The 20717-nt window shown below is 42.2% G+C and overlaps 1 protein-coding gene across 1 annotated transcript in view; it reads left to right on the top strand.

The window, feature by feature from the left end:
- Window positions 1-15193, top strand: part of dph1 (diphthamide biosynthesis 1) — a 72535-nt gene extending 57342 nt beyond the window's left edge. Inside the window, exons 9-12 of the mRNA XM_080513124.1 lie at window positions 1090-1190; window positions 8672-8750; window positions 14009-14143; window positions 14517-15193. Coding sequence (XP_080369250.1) covers window positions 1090-1190; window positions 8672-8750; window positions 14009-14143; window positions 14517-14597 — 396 coding nt within the window. The 3' untranslated portion in view covers window positions 14598-15193. The remainder of the gene's footprint in view (window positions 1-1089; window positions 1191-8671; window positions 8751-14008; window positions 14144-14516) is intronic.
- The last annotated feature ends 5524 nt before the right edge of the window (window positions 15194-20717 follow it).

Raw genomic sequence — 20717 nt, 5'->3', positions numbered from 1 at the left:
TCAATGAGCACATAAAAGTGACATTCAGGTTTTGTTGAGACTCCAAATGGCCCAAACGTTTTTTAAATTAAACCTAGCTCAGCTGCTCCAGTCCTAAGGTTGGCGGTTCAATTCCCATCTTCATCTGTCTTTTGTGCCAAAAGATCCATTTGGCAACACTCTAAACCCACAAGTTCTTCCCAATTCTGCACTCGTCGCTTGCGTGGCAGGTTTGTTGCCCCCGGTGTGTGAGTTTGAGTAAATAGACAAACGTGATCAACACCCTAAAGCGCTTCAAGACCACCAAAACTGAACAAAATGCACTATATGGGTGAAATTCAAGTGCAGTGTTTCACGTCCCAGATTGCTCCCCAACGGTGGACGAGCACCTCACATGGTAGCTCAGTTCTCATTGGAGTGAAGGATTGACTGAGACAGGTAGAGCAATTTTATTCTGGTGTAAAAATAAATAAGTAAAAAAAAACATGACATTTTGGTGAAGTCCTAAGGACTATTCTTGCTATGACCTAAAATAGACCTCGGACTTTAGTCATTTTCTCCTTGTGTAATTGGGTGTACGTACGTCACCAGATTGGGATTTGTTGCACGAAGAGTCGTAGTTTTTACACCCGAATGTGAAGTAACTGTGTCATTAGACTGACAGGAGGACGGGTTCGGTTATTGCAGTGAAATCTGAATTGTTCTTGACATGGTTCCAGTGAATGTCGGGATAAAGAAAGTTAAGCTTTGTATGAAAGTCTGTTTTAAACTCTTGCAATGAAAACAGCTCACACATGGTTTTGACTCGACTTTCTTTCATTCTATTGACTTTTATAAGCAGGGAAAAATGAATGGATGGATAAATATGGCTTTAAAGACTGCGACCTGAACAAAAAAGTCTTCTTTTTGAGATTTCTTGCAATAAAGCAAAACTCCTGAGTGACTCCCGGCTGAAGTGCTTCAAGGATTGCAGCATGGATAAATCTCACGCAGTGTCTGATTTGCAACTTGTGAATTTACTGTAATGGGGTTTTAGAGAGGACTGAAAAGTATGTATTGCTATTCCTCACCTCAGCTATTTAATGTGACCTTTTTTCTCTCTCTCTCTAGCACCTGGAGTCGAGGCTGCAGTCGTTGGGAAAGACCTTCACTCGAGTGTTGCTCTCTGAGATTTTCCCCAGTAAGCTGGATCTGATGCCAGATGTAGATGCGTGAGTAATAGGACGCACACATTCATACACTAATGATTCCCCAAGTTAGGACAGGCAATTCATTAAGTCAGAAGTGCTTAGCCAAAGCAGAATAAGTTACAATCCACTGTTTTGTTTTGTTTTTTATCCCGCCATAAGCCTTCTATATTTTACACGTCCTTTATTTGCTGCAGAATGTAACTGTTGAAAACAAATCGAGTGCATTTATTTTTAGGTTGAGGTTGCAGCTGCTTTGAGGCTAATGTTGTCGTTTGAACAATTATTCTTGTGTATTTCCTCAAGTAACCCCCCCTCCCCAATGCTGTTGAGACGCCATACAATACATGAAACCATTTTGTTCAAGGATGAAATTCTTTCCAGCTCCGTGGAAAAGTTTCCATTTTATTTTGCTTTGTGTGGAGACGTACACTACAATATATGTGGTGATTTCGTGTTGTCCGCATGCCATTAGGTTGCAATCCATTACGTAAAGTTTCCGTCATCCTTCTATCCATCATCACGAAATCTCTTCCTGATCTTTTGTAAAATAAAAAAAAAATAAAAACCCCAGTTGATTCATCGTTGATATCATGTACTCTGCGAAAGCTATTATTATCAGTTTGTACTCGCCAATGGTTGCAATCAACAACATCAGAAATGTATTCTGTAAGCATCATTGCACGCATAATGGGAGCGTCAGCATAATTTGAAAGTGCACAATATTCCAGAGCGCTGACAAACAGAAGTTTATAGCTTCATAAACAAAACCGGCACGCCGGTCTTGGTGAGTTTCCAAGTCGTCCGCCGTCACGCATCTGTGTGGTTGTTCAGGGACGCTTGTTTGAGTCCCGTCTCCACCTGTCTGTGTGCTCAAGTTGCTCAAACCTGTGACAAGCAGCTTGCGCGACAGCTCAATCACCTCCGGTGTTAAGTTTGGACAACTCGATTGATCCTCCATTGAATCGATCCTATTAATGATTAACTTTAGCTCTGAGGAGCAGCGCTCTGCCGCAGTGCAGCGCCCGGGGAGAAGCCGGGGGTTTAAGAGCCTTGCTCCAACCTAAATCTCACCTAAATCTCTTCCACCGCTCCACGGTGTCAAAGCTGCTCGCTCTCCTCACCTCTGCTCCTTCACCGTGTGTTAACGTGTGCATTAATGGGTGAAGGTGACTGATTGGATTTGAGTGGAGTCTATTTAACATTCACCTGTACTTCAGTTTGTTCACCTTCAAATCCGAGAATGTAGTGAGAGGAGTTTCATCCATGAATAGTCTATTAAGCTGCTTACTTTTCACACTGCTTTTGCAATAAGGTCAGACTCTATTAAAAAATATAAAAATACATTAGCCTTGCCCTTGCTGAGCATGGCTTTTTTTTTTTATTATCTTTTTTTTTTTTTTCTACCTTTAGGCTTTTCTGCATAATCATATTAAATATGCCGGCTTACCTGCAGCCAAAGTGAAGGAGAACCCATATAATGTACTGATTTCCTCACTTCTCACATGCTAATTTATTACCTAAGTGTGATGTTTAATGCAAACATGTGTGTTATCATTTATACATGCTTCTGATAATCACAGTCATGTGGGTGCGGGAATATTATCTGCTGCTTAGCACCCAGTATTCAGCCCAACAACGTCCACTGCTGCCTTGAGAAATTATATCCTCAAGTTCCTCTGTTAAAAATATTAAGTGCTCGGGCATCGAGGTTCAATTTGTCCGATTTTTTTCTACCCGACTTTCAAGCACAAAAATGGGAGTTGAAGATGGACTAGAGGTTGGTGAGATACTGATGTGCAACAGCTCGAGTCACACTCACACAGGCGCTCACACTCCCTCAGATTGGCTTCTCACTGTGGAGTAATGAGAGGTGTGATGTGTGAGGGAGGAAGTGGGAGAGAGAGGCACAGAAGGTCTGAGAGAGAGAGGGAGAGAGAGAGGGATGCAGAGGTAGATGAGGGGGCTGTGTTCGGAAAGCAAGTGATCATGGTAAAAGCGATTTCTTTTTCTTTTTTCCTCTTTGTGTTTTTGGCTCTCCTCTTCAGACTGACGTACGAGTGCAACTCTAAAATTATGTAATTCGGACACGATTCACTCGACCAAAACAAGCCCTCATTACAGACAAAACGCTTTTCACATAGGTCCATTTCAGGAGCCTTTATAGTGTCCGTGTCAAAAACAAGAGTGTTTCAATAGAAAAAAAAAAATCCAGCCCAATGTGTGCATGTGTATATAAGGAGGCTCTGCCTCCCCTCTGGTTGACACATCAATGAGAATCTTTTCAAATCCTAGTTAAGCTGTGCTGCCAGGTCTTGCACATCAAGAGTACGGCACGTTATAAACTCTAACATCACACGGAGCACAAGTCATGTCACACAAGGAAACAGATTTTTGTTGATTTTGGAGGAAAATTGTCATTGAACTGAAACTCATTACAGTTCAGTTTCTACACACAACCCAATTCCATCTCAAGTGGGCCAGACTGGTAATGATATGAGTGGCATGATAACATTTCAATTTTAACTTCAGTGTTTTTTGTTTTTGTGGCGCTGAGTATACATTTTGAAAATGTCCGTTTTCGCTGAACATTTCACAAATAGTAACAGAATTTACTTCTATCTCTGCATAAAGCCAATTCTAATGATACTTTCAGGTGCAAAACACAGTGAAATGAAAAAAATACCAACTTATTTTGCAGCATTTTACAATGTACTTTTATTCTTACTCGCCAGTCTGCAAGGTTCTTTATACTTATACATTTTCTTATTTATTGAAAATATCAAATTTTTAAAAAGTACTAGCTGTCATTGGTCTACGAACTGTTCCGATACTGATAAATAAGCTTTATACAGAAAAAGTATCAAAAACAGACTCAACAGTAACCTAAACATGGGTGAAGGTATCTTAAGATCTTGATTTTGATTTAATAAAAATGTGTGTTGCAAAAAAGCAAACCTTTTCTATTAATTTACTACCAACTTTTCTTCTTTGCCAATTTGATCAATGAGCTCTTTTGGTGTAATTTAGATTTTCTCATCACAGTGTTTTCTTTTCTCGCTGCTCTGAAATGTTTTTTATTAGAAGCAGCGATGCTGGCCTCATTTTAAAATGTTTAAGTGTCTCCTTTTCCTTTTTTTTCTTTCAAAAAACAGGTTTCCCATGTTAATGATTTAAAGACCCTTGAATTGCAGCCATCCTAAATAGTGCAGTATAAATAAACTCCGCTTTCTCCAGTGATGATGATTGATTGTCTATTCAGCTCTTACCTCTTAACGGGAGGTTGCCACAGCAGCTTTCTCCCAAAACTTCCCACTTTACTCCACATTTTAACACCGGATGCACTTCCTGCTTTCGCTGTGAGGGTGGGGCGACTCACCACAACTTCACTTTATGATGTGCCAATGATTCGACATTTTTCACTTCATTATTTAGACCTCCTAATCTGTAGTTTTGCCAGATAATTAACAGACAGCTATTTTAGGCCCCTTATTGATGTTGACGCCTTGGATTTATATATATTTTATAGGTCTACAATTGTCAAAACATGTACAATGATTTAGTATTTCTGTCTTTTTTTTATCATAGAATATCTAGTATGCTGCGCTGATGACATGTATGTTGCCACAATTTCTATTTTTCTGCTTTCTGGTCGTTTCTGGATCTTATTGATGCCATGAGCGTTCTGGGAGTTATGGTGACCTGAGTGAAGCCTGGACTGGAATATGAGGGTTATTCATTATCAACTTTAGCTTCCTTAATGTAGTAATCCTCTATTTTCTTTGATTTGTCAACATATTCAGAATAGCTCACTTCATATGGACAGATTGAAACATAATGAAACTCGGCTATCGAAAGCGAAAATTAAAACATGTCTGGTTTAATAAAATGTGTTCTGTGTATTGCCATTTTAGAATCTACCACAGCTTTAAACTACATAAAGTTTTGAAAATGTGATGTAAAATTAAGCAAAGTATTATAAATGCATGCCTGAAAACGATGTGGGAATCCTGGATCTCATTGTTCACAACGCAACCTTAAATCTTTATTGTGTTGGACAGCATCAAGCCAATCTCCTCTGCTCATACTTTGTTGTTTTACTTATCAAACTTTTTATTTTTTATTACTATTCATCTTTCTTTTGTATTTTTTCTCCCTTGTCTGCACAAGATAGTTTGTCAGAACACAGGAGTCTTACACCAGGCTTCAATAGACAATACAAACCACCCAGTGTTTGATGCCGATCACTCCGGCTGTGTTGAAGCAGGAAGAGAAGGAAACGGAGAGAGAGAGAGGGGGAGATTGAACGATGGTTGGCGGGGAGATGGAGGACACGCTGCTGCTCGGCTGCAGCCGACACGGCACACTGTACCGAGTCCACCCCCGGGCTCTCCGTGTCATTAGGCTCACACATACTCAGTCATAGAAAGAGAGAGAGAGGCACCATTAGCATATGCTCTTAAGTGTGTAATTAGGCTGTCCCCAAGCAGGTTTTAAACTATTGTACAGATATCTCGGCACCACACACACACTTATCTCGGCGAGACAGTAAATGCCATCCGCTGAATTTCAGCCTTTTATCTTTCGGTGCGAATTTACTTTTTTTTTTTTTTACATTTTGGCTCAATTTAAATGAAGTTGTTTGTTTTAATTCAATTAACTCAAAAGCGAAGACATTCTTTCTCGTGCATTTGAAAAAGGTTAATTGTCGTTGCTTTTAGCGGGTCGGGACTTTTATGTGTAAGTGAAGCAGAGCCAAGCAGGCGGAGGTCCTGCGAACAGTGTCGGGGTGTAATGGTCCACAGCAGGTAATGTGCTGAGGCCAGGCTGGAGCTCATATTGCATAGCAACACTAAATGTCATGCAGTTTTTACCTTTATATATCACATACACTTTGCTAGACCTCCATCCTGCTCCTCTCATTCTTGTGTTGAAAGGTCGAAAAGAAATGGATTCTTTAGAGGAGTACTGAAGACACGATGTTGTACTCGATGCGTACTAAATACTCTGTTTATGTTAATACTGAACCACTTTCAACAAAAGTCTGACCATTCCCCTCCACCTCTTTTACCCGCTTCGATATTTGTTTACCGTTGTAATGCTAATCTCACTGACTCCAATGTATCCTGAAATTATAATTTGCACCACTTTCTGTGTACTACACTAGATGTGGCACCTTAAATTCTGATTGAGTTAATGAATAGAAACAGAAATTAGTAAGTGGAGGTCAGGTTTACTTTATATCTTCCAGCCAATTTCTTTTAATAACCATGTTTTTTTGCACACAATCTTATATACATTGATATTTAACCATTGTGGAATATGTTAATTCAAAGAGAGGAGTTTGGATTTGAAAAAGTCCTTTGCTATCATCTACAGACATGCAACCGGTATATCGTATTGTCTTAGTTTCAATGTTTTTTCTCCAAGAAATATTCTGGTTGACAACTAATATGAAATATTTATATTTAATAAAACTGTCTGACTTATGAACATACAATTAACCCCATTCTTGCAAACAAATTCTCAAATTATCTTGAAATTGCATAATTATTCACAAAGTGACACGGAATATATACACATTTTCTAATAAGTGCTAAGCACTGCATTAGCATGCTGCTACTGGCCGCCGCCACTCAGCCATTCTCTCCTTACTAATGCCACACATCCCTTCTCGCTCGATGCGCCAATCAGCTCTCTGCTCCCCAGGAGCGTCCTCTCTGGCTTTCCTTTCATGCTTTTTGTCTTATTTTTCTCTCAGACTCCTCTCTCCAGAGTTATCCCCAAGGATTTACTCGGAAGGCGCCTTTGCTTATTAATCATTCACCCTCTTTTAACCACTCCCAGCGTTCTTTTTTTTTTTTTTTTTTTCTCACATCTCACATTACACGTGCAGAGATGTAAAGACACAAAACCAGGTTAATTTGCATACATGTGCACAGACCCTCACACTCAAGCCCGCTAAGCGCTCCTTCCTCCCGTGCGCATAAGCCAAGGTTGTTGTGATGCGTGTGAAGTGTTTGGCGGTGTGGAGGACTCTGTTTATGCTTTTCAGCTGATAGACTTAAAGGTCACGTTTTAGACGCCGTTTCAATCTCAACGCGGTGAACTTTGGTCTGGGGAGTGTGTTGTGTGTGTGCGTGTGTGTGTGTGTGTGCGTGTGTGTGTGTGTGTGTGTGTGTGTGTGTGAGAGAGAGACAGACAGACTCAGCTGGCTCTCAAATTAGCAGGATGAATAAGAATTCACTCTTTGGGAAGAGATATAAAAAAAGAAGAAGAAGTTTTATTTGAAAATGAGAAAATGCCATGCGCTTGCCCAGAGTGGGAGGAATATTTCTGTGACAGAACAGCAGAGTGGAGTGAGAGTCAGCGGTGTAATCAATTCTGCAGTTGAGAAACTGTGTAAAAGTTGGAAAATGAAGAATAGACAGAAGTAGAATTTGGCGCAGTCGTGTGCACTTGACAGTATCGAAGCAATTAAAGTGAAACGTCTATTCGTTTGTTATTTTTGTGTTTCGCGTCATTCAGACATTCCTCTGCCTGAATCTCCACCTGTGTGTTCTTATGGACATTGCTTCTTGTCTGTAGCTCAATTCATATTTGTCAATATGTCTGATGGAGCTGCATGGTTAGGATGAGGGACACGGGAGGGCATGCTTCCTCGGTGCAGATGGGCTTGCGGATAGCATTGATCTGTGAAAGCTAACCCTCATAGCCCCAGCCGCACTCGGGCTCCATTTTCCCATTGTTCATTTGTTCCCTGCAGCTGTTTACATCCACACCGTCCTCATCCCTCTCATGCATTTTTCCAGAGTAAACACTTTTCTCCCTGCCAATCTACCTCCATCTCCTCTCTTCTGCCTCTTCGGTGCTCTTCTCATCTTCATTACTCTTTCTCCCCATATTTGTGTCCCCTCTGTTTTTTTTTTCTCCAACCCCTTCTTGCTAATGCCCCCCCCCCCCCCCACCTCTCCCAACCCTTCTCTCCACCACCCTGTCTGCGAGCTATGTAGGCTACCTCCATGGAGACCAGCTGGTGCAGCTTTTTTATTCACACTCACCTAACCTCTCCTTTTTTTCTTTCTCGGTGTGTTTTTTTTCCCTCTCCTTTCACCTCCGCTCACTTCTTCTCCTGTTTTGTTGTTGTTGTTGTTGTCATTTATGCCTCCTGCAATCAGTCCCGCCCCACCAGACCCACCACACTCCATCTCTTTTTAGCTTCCCTCTTTCTAGCCGACCACACGACAGTCTTTAGCAGTGCCGCAGATCAGGACATTTCTCCAGAGCAGATGCTAGAGATCAGGTGGTGGGAGGCTCCCCCGCTCAACCCACTGCATCACGTATCCACATGCAGTGTGCAGTTGCTGATGTGCCCTGCCTGCCTAATAGGAGCTCAGTCTCCCACCTTCTACCGACGCTCTTCAGCTGCATTCACACATATTTGCTCTCGCTCATAGGTGTGCGTTTGAGCTCCCGAATAATGTGTACCTCTGTGTTTATTGCAGGTGGGTGCAGATCGCGTGTCCACGCCTTTCCATCGACTGGGGCTCTGCCTTCTCCAAGCCCCTGCTGTCTCCGTACGAGGTAAACACACACCTGACGGTCGCTCAACAAGCCGTCACTCCATTTCCTGACACGAGCCTGATTATCTACTCCTCGACAGATGTCTCAATGAAACCTTCATTACCGTACAGAAGATAGGCAGCTAAGCTGGATTTATATATATATATATATATATATATATACATTATAGAATAGTGATTTTGTGTAGGACTCATCAAGGCCTGCAGCATCGTGCCTCCCTCTTCTGCCCCTCCCTCCTCTCTCCGCCAGCACTTGCACACATAAAGAAACAGCATCTGCTGCAGGCTAGCCCCCCCTGCTGGCGACAAGGCCACACAGTCTCCACCTCCTGCAGCTGTCTTGTTTTTCTAGTGGGAGAGATAGATCGGACAGCAACCCATAAAGATCTGTTTCAAAACAAGTGTGTGTGCGTGTACGTGTGTGTGCATGTGTGTGTTCCGCTGCAGCTGCCGTTGGACCAAATAAAAGGAGAAAAAAAACCCCAACATGCTTGCTTTGTGCCTGGTTGGGCTGTTTTGTGACCTCGCTGGCGAGTATTTGATGTCAGCTGTTGCGTTGTTTAATGATTCTTCTTTGATTTGAATCCTGGTAAAACGGCTGCGAGGGGAATTACTGTTTTCAACATTGGCTTGCTGTTTAAAACGCTTGCTGTCTTGCTCTGGGTACAAATCATGCGTGCTGTGCTCGGCTTATAAAGCACTTTCAGAACGAGGCCATTAGGAATAATAATAGCTTTCACCTGAAAGGAAAGAGTGATGATTATTTTATATTGTTTTTGACTGAGTTCTATAAGTGCTTATGAAGTCTGAATTTCGCCCTGCTGTAATGAGAAAAGCAGCAATCTGTTTTCTCAAGCCTTTTATGCTGCAGCTCGCTTTGCTCTCCCCCTCCAGCTATTTGGGAACAATGTGTGTGTGCATTCAAATAATTTCCAGCTGCACTTGTGTTTTGGTACGGCTGTGATAAGTCTTAATTCACCTCCGTCTCATACCTACGGCTGCTTATACGACTTAGTGCACTGTGCTTTTTTTTTTTTTTTTTTACTGTGGCATTTAGGCTCGAGATGAAGCAGAACAAGCTGGGAGGGTGCAGCGAGCAAGACGAAGGGTGGGGGTGGGGGGGTGTTCAGCAGCAGCATTTATTTTCAGTACGTCTCATGTTATATTTATAGTCAATAAGACACACTTGGCTCTCCTGTCAGAGGCGGGATTAGCAAGAGGAGCTAGCTTCCACAGAGGGAGTCAGTTGGTGTGAGAGAGGAGAGGAAGAGAGCGGCTGGTAAAAGCTGGAGAAATGAGAGAAGGGCGGGCAAAGGGGAGAGGAGAGGACAGGAGGAGGACAAGGATGCCCCTTTTGAGGTGTTGGAAAAGGAAATACAAAAGTAAACATGTGACAGAGCTGCGGTTGGACGGGATTAGAAATGAGCACATTAAAGGAACATCTCATGTTGGATAATTTAGTGAGGAGGGATGATAAATATGCTAGGATGCTGATGCTGAGGCGGCAGGGGAACAGGGAGGTCAGTGCCGAGGTTCATGGAAGACGTCAGGAAGGAGGCTATTTGAAAAAGATGATCTGCTGTAGTACATCTTAACTAGAAGAAGACAAACAGTTTTCAGTTGATATAAAGGACGTTGCCATCAGTCAATCTTTATTTATCTTTATAAGCTTTTTTTTTCTTTTAGCAAAGGTTACGTAAAGGTGAATTTGAGAAGTCTCGTATTATATACATTGTATGCCTCCATAGCTAGAGTTTCAACCTGTTCCTAATGGTACTATAGGCACGGAAAGAAAACGCCAATACACATGAAAACTTTTGCATAACAGATTGCCTCAAAATGTATTGACAATAAAACAGTGAAGAGAAAAATCTTTTCAAATGACAGCATAAATAATTGTGTATGCCTGCAAGTACACTCAGAGAGACATTCAAATTCTCAGAGCAATAAAACTAAATGTTCAGACTTCTCCGTCTTCTCTACTGCTGAAACTGATCCCAGTTGACGGGGTGAAGGCAGGAGACTGTCCATCACAGGACAAGCACACATAGACAGAGAACCACACACACTCACATTCACACCTGCCGGCATCATTGAAAACATAGAAAACACAACAGAACCAGTCACCCATATCCAAAACAGTAGAATGAAAGTACTCATTAAAAGGTTGATAATTAAAGAGTGGCTATATGTATAGATCACATGTGTAAAAGCTATAACTTCACAATTAAATCCAATGAAAACAAAAGGCATATATCAAATTGTGCACCGTGTGCATTGAAAACGGCGCGCACACGGCTTTTGAGGAACTGTGCTGGGAGGTTTTTGCAGACATCTTGCAGAACTAAGCATTGGTCTTATACGAGTGCCAGCTGGCTTAAACCCATCTGCCTCTACATGTAATCTAAACCTGGCATCATCGACGGTGTCAAACACGCAGCCCGCAGGCCTTAAGTGGCCCACAAGAGGGTTCAGTCTGCAGAAATAACCATGAAACAGTCGTGTCATTTCTCAATAAGTAACTGCTGTTCCTAAATCATGTAATCAACATCTAGCTGTTTGAGTCGAGGGTGTAATGCAACACGGAGACCCACGACGCAGCAGCAGATGGCAACAACGCCAGCAGCCGAATGGTCACAGTGCCTTTCTATTAACCCTGTCAAAGTCAACAGGGTTAAGAGAAAGTTACTGACAGGTTGATTTTGTAAAAACATATACATGCAGACATCTGGATAGAAACTGGAATCAGATTTTGTAAAGTAGTGGGTTGTTTGATTTTGCTGTTTATTGAATTTGGAGATAGTCAGACTTCTTGTATTCAGGAAATGCATCATGGTAAATTAACATTTTTCACACCAAACTAAAACTTTCATACGTTATACCCGTCTAAATAAAAAAGTGAGACAATTGATGTGAGAAACAGTTTGTGCCGTTGAAAACAGTAACGAGGAGAAACAGGTGGAGTACTTGAGGAAGTTCCTCTGTTCTCTGTAAAAGCCTTGTTCTGGTGAGGATGTTTTTACACAAAAAAATATATAAAAATCACTTGGTATGTAAATTAGTTCTGTTATTGTTGTGTAGGGATTTATTACCTCATATGGATCACTATTTATGTTATGGTTGGCTATCGATAATGATTAATAATTATCAAAGATAGTTATTAATAATGTTGTTGAAATTTAATCTGATCTGTATCAGAACCTCGGAGCTCCACCTGTCTTAACAGGAAATGATTCAGTTATGTCAGTCTCATAAGATATACTACACAGTTAATCAGGAATTTGAATTAATAGTTAAATTAATTACAATTACCAGGGTTAACAGTAAAGCTTGAAGGATTTTGGAGTTCTTGACACAGAAGAGGTCGACATTTCATTCACCTTTGTGCTCATTAATAAAACAACAAGTATGATTCCAAAAATTATATTTATTTACAATGAAAACAAATAAAACACAGATTCTAACTACCTATATACAGCTCGGTGTGTGTAGGTGTGCGTGTGTGTGTGGAGAGAGAAAGAGAGAGAGGTGGAGGGAGTGTATGTGTGAGACGTGTGATGGAACTACAAAACAAGATGGCGGATCACAAGAAACTACATACCAAATGGAGGTTATCAGAGAACAGGAAGTCTGTCCTGGGTCTCCACCATGTGTGGGGGACAATAGAAGCTAGCCTTAGCATCTGCTTCTGGTGTGTCTCTGCTAAAGGACCATTTCTAGAATGAGTTTATGTGACTGCGACTTGCTCTGTAAAACGTCAGGAGTCATCAGATGGTGTTCAGTTACTGTGTGATGTTGTCTTTGATGTGATATGTGTAGGATTGTGAGTTGACAAGTTAGTAAAGCAAAGATTAGCATGCAGACCCTGTGTCTGTGGCAGAGCTAACGTTGGTTTACAAGTTAACAGCTCCTAATATCATTATCTATAGAACTCAATCACTGTAACAGAATCAACACATCTTCATAAAAGTTACACAGTTCTATCATAGCATCAGGTTTAACTAATCTCAGGTAAAGCCCAGTTGTTCCCACTTCCTTGAAGGAGTTCGGTTGTTGTCCTGCTGGAGGGAAGCTGGTGTCTTCTCCTGTAGTTAGCACCTCCTGCTAACTGGTTCTGCAGGCCGAGGAGAAGAAGATGGAGTTGATGTTTCAGGAGCCGTCCTTCTTTGCAGCTCCTGGTTGTCCCTTTGTTCAGACTGAGGAGCTGGTCGCTCAGGTCTGTGATGGTTTTCCTGCTCCTCGGAGTCTTTGTTGCAAGAGAGAGCGTGGAGGCTGGCTGAAAGCCTTTTGTTCCACGTGTGGATTCGGAGGTGTCAAAACCTGGGAGCTTCAACCAATCAGTGACTGGCTGAGTTCATGGGGGGAAGAGTCTTGTGAGCAGAAAGGGGGGGTCCTGTAGAGGCCCCTCCTCCCCCACTGGGTGTGAAAGACAATCACATTCCTGGGTCAGAATTCATGTCATGACTGCGTATCATGACAAATGACAATTGTCTTTTCCCTGAAATGAACAAACTTTCTGTGGTCCTGTGAGATCCCAACAGTTGGAACACCACAAGCTCATAAACAACTCAACCTCGTACACACGCTGTGTAACAGTTTGAAATCACTTTCAAGATTTTATTTTGTGCTGAGGGCTCGGTAAGACTATTTTAGTTCAACATAATGATAATGTGACTTTATTTGTCGTGTGTATGAATCATCTCAACACACTCACAGCGTATTCAACCGGAATTTGAAAGATGGAGAGTAAAAACAAAAATGGACAATGGAGAGATTCACTCTTTCATTCAAGACTCTTGTTTATTCATCTGTTCAATCCTTCCTCTGCTCTTTCATTCACACTCAATATTCACGAGTGCTTCTCCTCCATATGGAGCGAGCTGAACTTATGTCCCGGCGCCGTCATGCCAGTGCCGCCGCTCGCCTCCCAACAGATGTTGTGTCACGCGGTGCAGCTGCATGGGGATAACATGACAACTCTGCCAGTTATTCAACCCTAATGTTGTGGCACCTGTCTGCTCCGTGTCGTCTGTGTGTCGTGTCGTCTCATCACTCTGTGGTTCCCCGCAGCTCGTTTACCCAAAAACCGCAAACTGTGAACACAGTAGGAGACAATAAGGGAGAGTAATGTGTCAGAGATCTTCAGAGGGTGTTTTTATTGCACTTTCAAGCCTGCCTGTGCTCCGTGTTTTTATTTTTTATTTTCTTTATCGCCATTTGATGTGTGACTGTCCATCTTTATTTCTTGTTCTGTTTCAGGCAGCTGTCGCTCTGCAGGAGGTCGGCTGGAAGGAAGTCTACCCCATGGACTTCTACTCCAATCAGAGCCTGGGTCCGTGGGCGCCCAACCACCCTGACAACCAGCCTGCGCGGCCCGCCCGCCGACAGACTCAGGTGAACAGGACCGGGGGGGGGGGCGGGGAGGGGAAGGGGGGACTGCTGCTGCTGCAGATTGAAAGTGTAGCTTTGGTCTGCTTCTGTCAGCATGTCACCACACTGACACCTAGTGGCCGAGCGACAGCAGAGCAGGTTGCCCAAAGGCCTGGCTTTGAGCAACCTGCTCTGCTGACCTTGTAACCTTGACATTGTATCCCAAATGTTCTCATTTAATTACTTGACACATTTGCATATTAGATTAATTGCTGCTCTTTGAGAACTCTCTCCAGCAGCCATGTTGACCAACATCACCTCTATTTGAGGTTTTTTTTGTTTGTTTTTTTTCCTCAGTTTTCCAAGTGTTTACTGTATCCCACTGCCTCCCCTGCAGAAACAAGGCTCAGAGCCAGCCCCGCCCAGTAAGACATGCGAGCAGAGCCAGTGCGCCCCCTGCGGTTGCCAAGGTGAATGACACACGGCGACCCTTCCCCTGCGTGCCCCCCGCCGCCCCCCCCCCCACCTCTGCCTCCGAGGGAAGGTCAGACCGGAGGAGAAGAGCGGGTCCTCGTCTCTGAGAGCATCTGTCAGCGAGCAGAGCGAAAGCCCGAGGAGTTCTCAGCCTCTCCTCAAACGGATTACCAGCCATGTAAAATCCCTCATCTTACAGCGCAGCAGATCAAACTGCATTCAGTGCTCTATTCACTTTTTTTTTTCCGTCATGGATTTTTAAGCCCATAATACACGCAGCCCAGCGAGGAGGCCATGTCTTCAGAATTCACTAATGTTCATGCGAATGTCTTTTCGCCGTGCCGAGGAAGAAAATGTTCCCCGCACATGGGGGAATCGTGCGTCATGTTTCTCAGAGAAAGGATGACCTTGAGCACGCTGTATGGAATTGAAGTGTGTTAAAGTGGGTGGCCTCTGTTAAATACAGTCCTGTCGCTGTAAATCGTTTGACACTTCAAACGAGCTTCTCTTTATTCTACGTTTGCATGACAGACATATTGTAGGAGGCAGTGTGACTTTTCACCCATGCGTGCATATAAAGCATCGTACGACATGACCTGACCTTCTGTCATTTTCTTGCGTCTCTGGTGAAACGCTTAACAGTGAATGTAATCAAATGTTTAGCTCAATCACAGAGAGAGATGAGCCTGCCTTTTTTTTTTTTTTTTTTATTATAAAGCTGAGGAGTGCTGAGCACGAGTCACGACTGCACTCCATCCTCATTATTTATTGATGCTGGAGTCTGTCAATAAATAAATAAATAAATAAACACACCATTGCAGTTGGGCTGCTACAGCAAACAGTGATGGACAGGAGCTCAGCGCGGCCTCGGACCCATGGAGTCCCATGATCATTTGTGGGTTTCGTTATTCGCCAGGTGTCTCCGGTCAGGTGTTTCTCCTCTCGACTCTCCACTTTCACATCTCCTTGGTAACAGAGGCCAGTGTGATGCAGCCCTTCCTGCCACATATTAATTTCCCTGATGATGTGTCTCACTAGTTGCTGTTATTTTGGAGCTCAACGCTTGAAACGGTGTCGCGTGATGCAAGGTGGTCAAGAATCACTCTGTGGCCAGCAGAGCTCGCTCTCTCTCTCTCTCTCTCTCTCTCTCTCTCTATCTCTATCTCTATCTCTATCTCTATCTCTATCTCTATCTCTATCTCTATCTCTATCTCTATCTCTATCTATCTATCTATCTATCTCTCTATCTATCTATCTATCTATCTATCTATCTATCTATCTATCTCTCTATCTCTCTATCTCTCTATCTCTCTATCTCTCTATCTCTCTATCTCTCTATCTCTCTATCTCTCTATCTCTCTCTCTCTCTATCTCTATCTCTATCTCTATCTCTATCTCTATCTCTATCTCTCTCTCTATCTCTATCTCTATCTCTATCTCTATCTCTCTATCTCTCTATCTCTCTATCTATCTCTCTATCTATCTCTCTATCTATCTCTCTATCTATCTCTCTATCTATCTCTCTATCTCTCTATCTCTATCTCTCTATCTCTATCTCTATCTCTATCTCTATCTCTATCTCTATCTCTATCTCTATCTCTATCTCTATCTCTATCTCTATCTCTATCTCTATCTCTATCTATCTATCTATCTCTATCTATCTCTCTATCTATCTCTCTATCTCTCTATCTATCTCTCTATCTCTCTATCTATCTCTCTATCTATCTCTCTATCTCTCTATCTATCTCTCTATCTATCTATCTATCTATCTATCTATCTATCTATCTATCTATCTATCTCTCTATCTATCTATCTATCTATCTCTCTATCTATCTATCTATCTATCTATCTCTCTATCTAGACAGTGACACATCAAATGGCGATAAAAAAATACATACCCAACACATACATACACATATCACTTTCTCCCTGTATATAGCATCAGCCATATTACGGTAACCTCAGCATTCGTACTATTTCAGATCAATAAGTACAACAAAGAATAAGACCAGAAGTCCAAGGAATATAATCAGAATGACTTTGAAACTATAAATCAGCAGGAGGGTTTACGGTAATCAGACATGAAGACATATCTCGTGTGAGTAAAAAGCGAGTCATGTTTGCATTTCACTATGATATTGTGATGACATTGATGATGAAGTAATGACACTTTTTTTATCAGTTTGTCTCAAACGTGTCAACCTCAATTTGTTAACATACCGTACATGATCTTGGTATCACTCCAGGAAAATCCATAATTATTTTGACATTGTGCAATTTACACTGAACATCAATAAAACACTGCAGCTCCCATTTTTCATGAGCTGAACTCAAAGATCTAAGACTTTTTCTATCTGCACAACAGGCCTATTTCATTTCAAATATTCACACAAATGTTATGGAGGACTTCTCCTTGGCCGAGATAAGTGCTCACCGACAGATTTAGACAAATTTGTAAACTATATTTGAGGGAACAGGGGCCTTTTATTGAGCAAGTCTGAGATCTTTGAGTTCAGCTCAAGTCCTTGCTGGCCTGGTGCTTGTTTCATATGATCTCTGCGACTTTGCACCAGCAGAACAACAATAAGTCACAACAAATGCTGGTAAACATGACTCGGGCATCAACACATTTCTCTCACTCTCTTCTTGTATAAATTTACACCGTAAGAACCCTGAACAACCTTGACCCAGTGCAACAGTGAGGAACAACGCTGCACACATGACTGCTGCTTATTCCCCTTTGAAGTGCACAAACCAGGGTCAATAGAGGAAGTGTTGCCGAAAAGTCTAAAGCACATGCGTCAAACTCGAGGGATTAAAGGCCTGATTATCTTAGACGTGCAGTGCATTCGCGCAAGCGTTGGGGTGCGTCTATTGGAAACACGTGAGAACAGGGTCAACCATTCCATAAAATACGGTAATTACATGTGCCTTTGTTGACACGGACGTGGTTCTGCACTTGTGCTCATCCAGTTTAAGATGTTCCCCGTGCTGACTGGTGTTCCACCCGACAGTGGACAACCCCCAGGGAAGAAACACACACGGTGGGTTGGAAGGGAGACGTCTGAATACGTCTGAATATTCCAATAATCGGGTCCAGCCCAAGTCCGTTCAGTGAATGTTGCCAGAAAAACCTGTCCGTTGTCCACGTTTAGCAGGTTGTCCTCATTAAGGTGTGTTAAGTGTTAAATATGTGCCTGTGCACAGTGACGTGCCATGCCCAGTACAGGGTTTTTGCAGGTGATCCACGGTATTTTGCTATTTGTAGGAATTGTTGTGAGAAATACATTTTCTGTTTTGTGAATGTTGATGATAATTCAACAGATTTTCCAAAGTGACTGAGGAAAAATGGGGTCCTTCCTCTTGCAGTCAGATGACCACTTTGAGGTCCAAAATTCATCCGTCTGGTCTGTTTTTCTTCACTCCGGAGACGCAAACAGGTGAGTGGCCACTGGGTGGCAGTGTGTGTACAGCTCATTGCAGCCTGGACAGGCATTCAAGTCACACACTTTCCACCGTGGAGAGGCTGAGGCACAGCAGCATGCCTGCCAGATAGTGAGTCCTGGTACCCTCTGTACTTTGGTGTTTGATGCGTTGAAATTGCATCCAGACGTGGTAGGAATCAGACTCTGTGCCGCATTGTCATCTTTTCTCTTCACCGCTCAATGTGCATGTTTGCCGCCAGCACCTACTTTTTGAAGCTTGTTACAGGTGATCTCTGACATATTCATCACATAGGTGATGATTCTGCAGATCAGAGGTGGAAATAACGGGGCTCTGCAGCCCTTGTTTCTCTGAAAAACTGAAAATTGCTTCCATAGCTTAAGGAAACGTACACACTCAAATCACAGTAAAAACATTTGGACTAATCACACACACACAAAGTGATTTATTTTTTAAAGATATATGGCAGATCCATGGAAACCTTCATTTGTTTTACTGCGGCTTACATTAAACTATATCTGTAAACAGCATTTCCTTTTATTTTTTCCTCAAACTATAGGTAGTTTGTTCTGACAATTAGCTGGACTGATCTAATGTTTGAACTGAAATTCCTTGTTATTTTCATAAAAAACATATTATTATAGCCTGGATGTTTTTTGTATACATGTTTAGGTTCATTTAATCTAGAGAATGTAGAGGGAAGCGCTCTTGCCTCACAGTTAGAGAATCAATTGTTAGAATCCAAGTTTCAGGATCATATTCCATACACAATTTGCCCCCCGAAAAAAAAGAATGCATTTGAAGTGAACTTAAATTTGAGGTGTGGTTTATCCTGCAGAGGAAATTCAACTTTCTACTCTGAATTGGATGAAAGTGGTATTTGAAATGTAAAAACAAATATATCAAAGGGGGTACAAATGAGACATTTAAGTTTCTATTTTCTATTAGAAGTCATGACTACTGTTTAAAATCCCCTTTGAGACATATTTCTGTTCATCTGTTTATCACATGAATTTCTCAGCCCTGAGATTTTGTCATTCCTAATGACCCACAGTTTGATTCTACAGGGACTCGTGCGGTAATATTGATGCCCTCGTACTGCACAGCTGCAAATGTTAGTGTAGCCGACAGCAGTGAGTGGCATCATGACTCAGAAGTCATCAGTAAATGGACCCAGAACAGCTACTCAGAGGAAGAGAGTTGGATTGAAATAATATATTTTCACTTCCTATGAACTGTATGACTGGGGTTATGCTGTTATGAGCAGAAGAAAGAAAAAAAAAATAGAAAAACACGTCTGCACCTGTGATGTAGTCTGAGAACGGGTGAGTCACAGCAATCGCTAACATTTTACACCAAACCCATGCGAATAACACCTCACTGCACGTCGGGAAGGTTTATATTCGTTCTGTGAATAATGAAATGCATCACCCCAGCCTTTTGTTACCCTCATGCTTCTTTTCACTGCCTAAACTTTTATGTCCTCGAGACAAATCAGGCACGGGGTGAGGCGAGACAGAAGTGAATGAGTCATGGCAGGAAATGAGTATAAAAGCAGGACAGTAGAATCTCTTGTTTTACAAGTTTTCTGTTTGCGCATTATTTGGTCCATAAGTCTTCTGCGATGAGACAGTGTGACTTCAAACACTTTCATGTGACTGGAGTGATGCAGGGGAAGGTGTGGCAATTCAAGACCTGCATATAAGATCCAAAATGAGCCCTTTCAAATCATATATTTCATCTTCTATCCCTCTCTCCTCATTGCTTTATTCCTTCTGGATTGCATTACATCTTAAGAGATGGCTGTTTTTTGTTTTTTTTATCTAACTTGCCTGTCTTCACATCTGTCAAGAAACTCTGTAGGTGGGTGGAAACTGTTTAGAGAGAGAAGTAAGAAGTTGAGAGAAACAGAAGGCTTGGCTGCAGAGGTTCGTTGGTTGACAGGTTTTCCTCCACTGTGCTGCTGCAATAATAATGAATGTCTGAGATGATGGTGCATGTGCAGTTTCAGACGGAGGAATGAGGATTTGTATGCTGCGAGTGTGTAAGAGGCTTCATGCATGATCATGGACATTTCAGTGAATGTCGTGAGAAAATCATTGGTGGCTTTTTTTGTGAACATGTGTGAACCAAAAGGCAGCATGTTGACGAGTAAAGAAAGCTTATTCTGTTAACGCTCATCCCTGATACTTTGTCTTCTTTCCTATATTGAGAAAAAGCATCAATTCTTTCACAGAATTATCACAAAAGAAGGTTCATTTTTCATTAAGAGCTTGTTTGAAAGTGAAATCTGGCATGATTATGCATATTTGTCCGACCGATTGTTGTTTAACTGATTTTTCCTCATTTTAATATCGAAGTAAATTAATCGCTTTGTACGTCAAATCGTTTTTGCAGCATCACTGTGTGTGTGTGTGCGTGTGTGTGTGTGCGTGCGCGTGCGTGCGTGCGTGGGAGAGAGAGAAGAAGCCTGTGCGGCCAAACAGTAATGTGAAGGAAGGTTGCTGGAAGGTTGAATAAGAGTCTTTAGAGGAAGAAAAATAAGTGGTGTAAAGAGATGACTAATTCTGCGTGGGAGGTCAGCCTGTCCCTGATCATCCGGCCAAGAGCCACCCCAGCACAGGGCTGTCACAATGTCACCTTCTTCGTCAACACATCACGTCCTGCCGTCGATTCTCAC

The sequence above is a fragment of the Blennius ocellaris genome (assembly GCF_963422515.1).
Source record: "Blennius ocellaris genome assembly, chromosome: 2".
NCBI classification, from domain to species: Eukaryota; Metazoa; Chordata; class Actinopteri; order Blenniiformes; family Blenniidae; genus Blennius; species Blennius ocellaris.
This window is presented reverse-complemented; position numbering and strand designations above follow the sequence as displayed.